The sequence below is a fragment of the Chiloscyllium punctatum genome, chromosome 25 (genome assembly GCF_047496795.1).
Source record: "Chiloscyllium punctatum isolate Juve2018m chromosome 25, sChiPun1.3, whole genome shotgun sequence".
In the NCBI taxonomy this organism is placed as follows: domain Eukaryota; kingdom Metazoa; phylum Chordata; class Chondrichthyes; order Orectolobiformes; family Hemiscylliidae; genus Chiloscyllium; species Chiloscyllium punctatum.
Window position 1 is genome coordinate 71,745,621 of NC_092763.1, and position 9,598 is coordinate 71,755,218.

General features: G+C 44.4%; 1 protein-coding gene across 3 annotated transcripts in view; it reads left to right on the forward strand.

Moving 5' to 3' along the window:
- LOC140496056 (mastermind-like protein 2) overlaps positions 1 to 8,640 on the forward strand; it is a 126,950-nt gene extending 118,310 nt beyond the window's left edge. For all 3 annotated transcript variants that reach the window (XM_072595535.1, XM_072595537.1, XM_072595536.1), the window contains exon 5: positions 6,772 to 8,640. In XM_072595535.1, the coding sequence (XP_072451636.1) occupies positions 6,772 to 7,799 (1,028 nt within the window). In that variant the 3' untranslated portion in view covers positions 7,800 to 8,640. The remainder of the gene's footprint in view (positions 1 to 6,771) is intronic.
- Positions 8,641 to 9,598: the final 958 nt, after the last annotated feature.

Genomic DNA, 9,598 nt, shown 5'->3' on the forward strand with positions numbered 1-9,598 from the left:
TGACCTGTTACTGCTATCCAGATGTGTCGTAATTTCATCCTTTATAATTGACTCCAGCATCTTTCCCACCACTGAGGTCAGATGAACTGGTCTATAATTTCCTGCTTTCTCTCTCGTTCCTTTCTTAAAAAGTGCCGTTAGCCACCCTCCAATCCACAGGAACTGATCCTGAATCTATCGAACTCTGGAAAATAATCTCCAATGCATCCACGATTTCTAGAGCCTCTGCATCCTCCTCTTAAAATTGGCATGCCCTTGGTCATGGATTCTCCCATTTGGGGGAAACATCCTCTCAACATTTACTCTGTCAAGCCCCTTAAGAATTCCATATGTTTCAATGAGACCACTTCTCGTTCTTCTGAACTCCAGTGAGTAGTGTCCCAAACTGTTTAGCCCTTGCTCATAAAATAATCCCTTCACACTGGGATCATCCTAGTGAACCTTGCTCTAAACACAGAATTTTAAAAAAAACAAGCTATTTAAATGTTTTGGGTGGCACAGTGGTTAGCACTGCTGCCTCACAGCGCTAGAGACCCGAGTTCAATTCCCGCCTCAGGCGACTGACTGTGTGGAGTTTGCACATTCTCCCTGTATCTGCCTGGGTTTCCCCAGGTGCTCCCACAGTCCAAAAATGTGCAGGTTAGGTGAATTGGCCATGCTAAATTGCCCGTACTGTTAGGTGAAGGGGTAAATGTGGGGGAATGGGTCTGGGTGGGTTGCGCTTCGGCGGGTCGGTGTGGACTTGTTGGGCCGAAGGGCCTGTTTCCACAGTGTAAGTAATCTAATCTAAAAGAAATATAGTAGATAATTAGGATGATCTCACCACACACACAAAAGCAAAATTACAAACCATTTTCCAACAGCATCCTTAACACAAACTCAGCTCTAAATAAATTACTCCCTATTGTAACTATTTGACTTTTTTTTTGTCTGATCAGTGATAGTTTTTTTTGCTATGGACTGTGAAGACAGTTCACTAAGCCCATTCCAAATCTGCTCATGTAAACAATTCACAAATCTGAGTTTCTAAACTATTCCAGTTGTAATAACGTTCAGATTTCTAACCAAATTCTCCTGGCTTGTGAAAGTTTTAACAAACTATATCCTTCTGCTGAGGTGACTTATACACTGAATGCCCAGAATACTTCTAAGAGAGAAACTAATGTGGTTTCTACACTCAGCACTGGTATCTTCTGAACAGAACTTTTTAAAAAAAAGTCTTGCTGATATTGGGTTGAACTTAAAACAAAATTAAATGTGAGCTTTTCCTGTCATCAACCCAACAGCATGGCAATCTTTCCATTAACACCGCAGGGGAATGCGGTCATCTGCTTCTTTGACAAAATGTTGAATTTAAATCACTGTTCACGATGGACTTTCTGACTTTTTTTAACGGGAAAATCCTTGACTGAAGTAGTCAATGTCCACTTGCCTTTATTTGAAATCCAAATTCCAAAATGATATCTAAGTGTATAGAACAATTATACACCTTTCATCGCCCAAAAAGACCCTGGACTTTTACTGTGTTCCAGCGTTCTGGCATTTTTTGAAACTGCTGACACCTACTGACACCCTTTCCCTCTCTTCTGGAACCACAAGAAATTCCTCTTTCCTCACCTTTTAATCCCCCCGCAACCACCACCACCAACCCCTGTTTCCACCAGATCCATACTCCTCCTCTTCTGGCACTTGTAATGCCATGTCACCACCAAAGAGAATTTCTCTCAGTATTCCAAAGGGCTGGCTTTCTCAGAGAAAACCCTGGTTCATTCCTCAATCATGTTGACACACCCTTCTCTTGACAAGGTATATGCCATGCAAGTCCAGGGGATCTTCTTCCATTTTACCACCCCAGGGTCTTTGCCAGTCCTTCCAGAAGAAATAGCTATTTGGTTGAATCTTTTGCAATGTTATTGATTTCAGTGCTCACATTTCTCCCCCATTTGTTGAGTGGCCAAAGGCAGATTGTAGAACATTTTTAATCAAATCACCATCATGATCACATGCCATTTTGCTCCACTTGCATTCTAATCTCTTTATTTTTGATGTCTTATGTTGAGCATAATCAGAAAATTGTAAGCCCAAGGAACAGTATTTCATCTTGCAGTAAAGCACTTGACAGCTTCTTGACTCTGCCATCAGTTTGCACACGTTTTGGTGATTCTGCTCTTTCTCACTTACTTGATGCATCTTGAGTTTGAGAACTTGTTTCATTATTACCTCTTTTTTGCCGTGCACTGTCATCCCTCCTGTCACTTAATTCCTCTTATCTTCCACCCTATTGCAGACAGCTGGAGACTTTGTAGGCAGAAAGGGTGACCAGCAGGCAGAGGAAAAGGCAGAAGTCCTCTGAGTTCATCACCCCCTTTTAACACATTATCTGATTTGGATACTGCCAAGGGAGGTGGTTTCTCAGGGGAATGCAGCAAGTGCCAAGTCTCTGGCACAATGTGTGACTGAGCTCTCTGTGAGGATTAAAAGGAGAGATTCTGGATTATGCAACTGCCACCCGCCTCAACCTGTCGACCCCCCTCCCCCACTCCAACCTCTCACCCTCACAACGTGCAGCCCTCCAATCCTAACCTCACCATCAAGCCAGCGGATAAAGGGGGTGCAGTGGTAGTCTGGCGCACTGACCTCTCCACCGCTGAAGCCAAACGCCAACTCGAGGACACCTCTTCCTACCGTCCCCTCGACCATGACCCCACCCCCATCACCAAACCATCATTTCCCAGACCATACAGAACCTCATGACCTCAAGAGATCTCCCACCCACAGCTTCCAACCTCATAGTCCGGGAACCCCGCACTGCCCAGTTCTACCTCCTTCCCAAGATCCACAAGCCTGACCACCATGGCCGACCCATTGTCTCAGCATGCTCCTGCCCCACCGAACTCATCTCTACCTACCTCAACACTGTCCTATGACCCCTAGTCCAGGAACTCCCCACATACGTTCGAGACACCACCCACGCCCTCCACCTCCTCCAAGACGTCCGTTTCCCCAGCCCCCAACGCCTCATCTTCACCATGGATATCCAATCCCTCTACACCTCCATCTGCCATGACCAGGGCCTCTAACCCCTCTGTTTTTTCCTCTCCCGACGTCCCCAACAGTACCCTTCCACCGACACACTCATTCGTTTGGCTGAACTGGTCCTCACCCTTAACAATTTCTCCTTCGAATCCTCCCACTTCCTCCAGACCAAAGGGGTAGCCATGGGCACACGTATGGGCCCCAGCTATGCCTGTCTCTTTGTTGGCTACATAGAGCAGTTGATCTTCCGTAATTACACCGGCACCACTCCCCACCTCTTCCTCCGCTACATTGATGACTGCATTGGCGCCACCTCATGCTCCCGCGAGGAGGTTAAGCAATTCATCAACTTCACCAACACATTTCACCCTGACCTTAAATTTACCTGGACCATCTCTGACACCTCCCTTCCTTTCCTGGACCTGTCCATCTCCCTTAATGATGACCGACTTGACACTGACATTTTTTACAAACCCACCGACTCCCACAGCTACCTGGATTACACCTCTTCCCACCCTACCTCTTGCAAAAATGCCATCCCGTATTCCCAATTCCTCCGCCTCCGCCGTATCTGCTCCCAGGAGGACCAGTTCCACCATAGAACACACCAGATGGCCTCCTTCTTTAGTGACCGCAATTTCCCTTCCCACGTGGTTAAAGATGCCCTCCAACGCATCTCGTCCACATCCCGCACCTCCGCCCTCAGACCCCACCCCTCCAACCATAACAAGGACAGAACGCCCCTGGTGCTCACCTTCCACCCTACCAACCTTCGCATAAACCAAATCATCCGCCGACCTTTCCGCCACCTCCAAAAAGACCCCACCACCAGGGATATATTTCCCTCCACACCCCTTTCCGCCTTCTGTAAAGACCGTTCCCTCCATGACTACCTGGTCAGGTCCACGCCCCCCTACAACCCACCCTCCCCACCCTGGCACCTTCTCCTGCCACCGCAGGAATTGCAAAACCTGCGCCCACACCTCCTCCCTCACCTCCATCCAAGGCCCTAAAGGAGCCTTCCACATCCATCAAAGTTTTACCTGCACATCCACCAATATCATTTATTGTATCCGTTGCTCCCGATGCGGTCTCCTCTACATTGGAGAGACTGGACGCCTCCTAGCAGAGCGCTTTAGGGAACATCTCCGGGACACTTGCACCAATCAACCACACCAACATTTCAACTCCCCCTCCCACTCTGCCGAGGACGTGGAGGTCCTGGGCCTCCTTCACCGCCGCTCCCTCACCACCAGACGCCTGGAGGAAGAACACCTCATCTTCCGCCTCGGAACACTTCAACCCCAGGGCATCAGTGTGGACTTCAACAGTTTCCTCATTTCCCCTTCCCCCACCTCACCCTAGTTCTAAACTTCCAGCTCAGCACTGTCCCTATGACTTGTCCTACCTGCCTATCTTCTTTTCCACCTATCCACTCCACCCTCTCCTCCCTGACCTATCACCTTCATCCCCTCCCCCACTCACCTATTGTACTCTATGCTACTTTCTCCCCACCCCCACCCTCCTCTAGCTTATCTCTCCACCCTTCAGGCTCACTGCCTTTGTTCCTGATGAAGGGCTTTTGCCCGAAACGTCGATTTTACTGCTCCTTGGATGCTGCCTGAACTGCTGTGCTCTTCCAGCACCACTAATCCAGAATCTGGTTTCCAGCATCTGCAGTCATTGTTTTTACCTACTTAAAAGGAGAGAGACAGTAATGGTAATGGGAGATTCTGTTGTTGTCAGGGGAATTGCTAGATATGTCTGGGGCTGTTGGCATGACATCAGGCTGGTATTTTGCCTCTTTACATCACGGTGAGGTTTGTCACTGAAAGGCTGCAGGATATCCGAAGACTGGAAGCCCGCTGTCTCCAAAAACATCCAGCCCTATATTTCTTACATCGGCAGAAAAGCCTTACCAGGTTTTGTAATCACTAGCTACGTGTGGATAGCATCAAGTACTTGTGAGCAGTACTTTAACAGGGACTCATGTTGAAGAATGGTTTATTTGGATACCACATCCAAGTTGTAACCCACCATATCTCAGTCCTTTCAGTGAGTACTGGGGAGACTTATCTACCTTTTTCGTTCCTGGGGTATAGATATTGCAGGTGAGGCCTGCATTTCTTGCTTACACCCAAATTAACCCTGAGAAGGTGGGGGTCAGAGTCTCCTTGAATCGCTGAATTAATCCTTGAACATTCTGGACAACAGTATCAGAAGGAGCAACCTGGAGCTAACATTCATCACTTGCCACTGATTGTAACTTCCTGACAGCCACTCTGGATGAGTGGCAGGTCCTATAGTCTAATAATAAACTGCAAGAGAGGAAATTCATAATGCCGTATTTGAATTATGGCATTTTTAGTCATATAAAAGCAAGAACTGATCAGAGGCAGGAAGTTTTGCAGTTAGTAATTCATTTCTTGATTTCCCCACTCCCCCACCCCGATTCTTGCTCACCATGTACAATTCACAGCACTCGAGTGTGATTGCATATTCTACAGTCGTCTGGATTTGTGCAGTTCGAACAATATTTGAGAAGCTAGATATCATCCAGAATAAAGATGTTCATCCACATATACCACTGGTGCAAAGTGGCAGCAGTGTATACAGTGGGTAAGATGCTTTGCAAGAGCTCATCAAAGGTTTCTTTGACAGTGCATTCCAAGTCCAAGATCTTTACAATATAAAAAGATTAGGGCATCAAATACGCAGGAATACCACCCCCTCTAAGACAACATCATTCCTATTTAGAAATGGTAGTTTGTTAATTGGATTAGATCAGCCATGATCTTATTGAATGCCGGAACTGAATTATCTACTTCTATATTTTATGATCTTATTCTTATGCTACACATACTGAGAGTCAGAAGATTTATGGCACAGAAGGAGGCCATGTGTGCTGTTGTCTACACTGACTCTTTGAATGGGCATCGTGACTTAATGCCTGCTCAAATGAGCATCTTGCCATTCTCCACCTTCTCATTGTTTCTTCATAAACAATCATCTAATGGCATTTTTAATGACTCAATCTCTCTATCTAACAACATTGTGGGCCTACCTAAACTAGACTGACTACAGTGCTTCAAGAAGGGAGCTCACCAAACCTTTTTGAGGGCAATTAGAGTCAATAAATTCTGTCCTTGCCAGTAAGGCCCACATTCTGTGAACAAATAGTACAAAAGTCACATCTTGTAATGACAGCCTGAAGTAGTACCTACCATCAATCAGTACTACTGCAGGCAGAGTTTGTTGTAAACACTACATCAGGAAAATATACTTAACTTTATTTTGTTTGCTAACTATAGTGGTGTTTGCAAATAATGAACTGATACATTTCAACATCAGTTGTCAGCCTTAGTTCAGTGTTCAGGCTAATATGTTTCCTTCAATAAACATTACTAAACAAAACAGCCGTTATCACTGTTTGTCAGAGCGTCTTGCATGCAGATTGTTTGAGTTCTGTAAATAAAAGAGGCTACACTTCAGATATAATTCATTGGTTGTAAAGTGCTTTGGGGCATCCTGAGGTTGTGAAATACTCTGCATAAATGCAAATTTGTTTCTTTCTCTCCATGCATTTCAGCAAGGAAAAAGAATGTTTGCCAAGTAGCTTTCTCAAAAAGGTGTTATAATTGCCCAGGTTTGTCAGTTACTTGATCTTCAAGTTATCACCTAATGAAGGATTGTGCAAAAACATAACATTAATTCCTTTTCCCTTTTCTTTTATAGCTGTGGCACAATCTTTGCCTACAAATTCTGGGCAGCCTTTGCCAACGCCACCATCTGCCACTCATTGTGGTATGAGGCTGAACACTGGGCTTTTGCAAGTGACATCTCAGAATAGCCTTGGACCTGGGGTTCCTGCAGTGACGGCCAGTCAGAGTGACCGGACTATGGGAATGTACCCAAGTAATCCCAGCAACCAACAAAATATCTACATACCATCATCTGGCATCAATATGCCTCTCCGGCCAAGTCAAAGCGCTTTGGGAATGAGATCAACCAGCCAGGCAGTGCCTAGCCAGGCTATAATTCGCCAAAGGACAGCAATCTCGGGGTTTACTGGGTCTGTACCAAACCCTGCTGTACCTCCCCAACACATCAGACAATCCATAAACCAGGCAGGAACCAATATTCCAGTCCAAGGAATCTCTAATGCGTTGGCCACTTCAGGCATGGCTTCTCAATTGTGGCCACAGCAAAGGATTCCAGCAATGCAAAATCAGACCAAAATGGATGGCAGCATGCAACAATTCTCAAATAGCCCATTGTTCTCCAAACAGACCATGAGGTCAAACTTGCAACCATTTTCTCATCAAACCATTGCACCACCAAACCAGATAGCACCGGGAGGACAGATGAGGCCACTACAACAACTGAACCCAGCTCAAACTGGACAAAGCTTGGTCTCCATGAGTGGTCCATCACCAAGGCATAATCAACCCAGGCTATCCTCAGCAGCTATGGCTGGCATGAAGTCTGTCCCACAAGGAATTACCAATTTGAGCCAGACCCATCCTGTGCCAGGTCTTGCTCCAACCAGCTACCCTTCCACCGGCCAGTCATCTGGATCCTTCAACCGTATGAACCCCACCACTGAGGTATCTTCCTTTGACTTTCTTCAACACAATAACAGCAATACCTTGGGTGGAGCTCGGAATGAGTCTGACTTCATTGAGTCAATTATGAAGAGCAGTAGCAGTAATGATGACTGGATAAATGACTTAACTCTCGACGACTTTCTGGGGCAGCATTAAAGTCTGGCTGATGGGTATAATTATCTGACCTCCAGGCTGTTGTACATAGAGAGCGCCCATCTACACATTGTGGCATTGGACTAAAGACTATTGAGCATGTGTGTAGGTGTGGACACTGTAACTTTCCAGATACTAGCAGGTATAAGTCACTGGATGTACCTAGTGTACTGCCTGCAACACTGAGTTTTAAAGTGGCAATACATAAATTAATGTATTTGTTCAAAATATTCTGTAAATTATGTTTTCCTAATAAATATTGTACGTCAGGAAGGAGTAATTATACTTTGTTGGATCATTTGTCAATAAAATGCAGTATAGGCAAAATCATTGTTTTTATATTAGCAAAATTTGTTTATTTTTATTTGGTATAAAATATGCAGACTACATTGTTCAATCAGTAATACTATGTATTACAATTTTAAAATACAGGTTGTGTTTTTGGCATGACATAGGCAGTGCAGTCTTGTGTTGTACAGGTGATTTATTCCTGATTTCATAGATCTTCATTCACCATCAATCCCATTTTGATTTAAATATGTTACCACAGTGAACATTCAACTGATGGAATGGCTGTCAATATGAAATTGCTTTCTTTGTAATCCGTCAGCTCGTGTTGACACTTTGTACATTTTAGATGTGCATTCTACCAAGATATTATGAACTTCATAATGTGTTTGTTGCTGAAACCTTTTGTGACCTTATGTTTTATTAGTTACATGTATTTTTTTCTCACTGCCATGAATGTGTTTCTTTTATTTTTAATTTAATACCATCTTGGAGCACAAATAGTATGACAAGTTTTTGCTTCATATCATAATAAACTTGCCTTGTGCCAAGACTGCATTATGGGTGACTACCATACTTCAAGCATCAATTTTAGTGGTAGCTTTCTCAACACCATTGCTATGTATTCAACATCAACCACTTGGGCTGTAGAATTTGAAGTTTCTGTCATCTGTTCAAATTCCAAAGCTGGATGCTGTCATTTAACATATTATTCAGTTTCTTTCATATTTCTATTCTTTAAAACTTGTGCAGGTCCGTTACGATTCTGGCACCAGTTCAACTGTTTCCTGGCCATTCCTGAATTGCAAAAATATGAAAGGAATACCGTGCCTTGCCTTTCTGAATAAAAATCCTCTCAATAAATCAAGAAAAGGGGTCATCTTGACAATGGTAGGAAGGCCCTTGCATATATTTTAAAAATTAAAGGATCTTTTGTTTCTGTGCTAGTATTCTAATTATAAGATGATTGGAGTTGGATGGAGCATTGATATCCTTACAAATTTCTCTCCAAGAAATAGGAAAAATTCAGAGGGCATAGAGGTCTACAGTGCAGAAAAATGGTCCATCATGTCTACACCAGTTAAAAACAGCCACCTAACTATTTTATCTCATTTCCCAGCACTGGGTCCATAGCCTTGTATGCCTTCGCATTTAAAAATGGCTTGAATTTTAGGAGGATTTCTGCCTCTATCACCCTTATAAAGAGTGAGTTCCTGATTCCCAGTGCCCTCTGTGTGGGGTGGCAGGGGTATGTTCTCACATCTCTTCTACGCCCTCTGCCCCTTACCTTAAATCCATGCCTCCCCTGGTCATTGATCAAGGGGAAATGCCTCTTCCTCCCAACCCTATCTGTGCTCCACATAATTTTATACATCTCAATCTTATCTGTTCTAAGGAACCTATCACAGTCTGTCCAATCTCTCTTTATAACTGAAACTGCCCAGCTTAGGCAACATCCTGGGGAATACCCTCTGTGCCCTCTCTAGTGCTATCACATACCTTCTATAATGTGG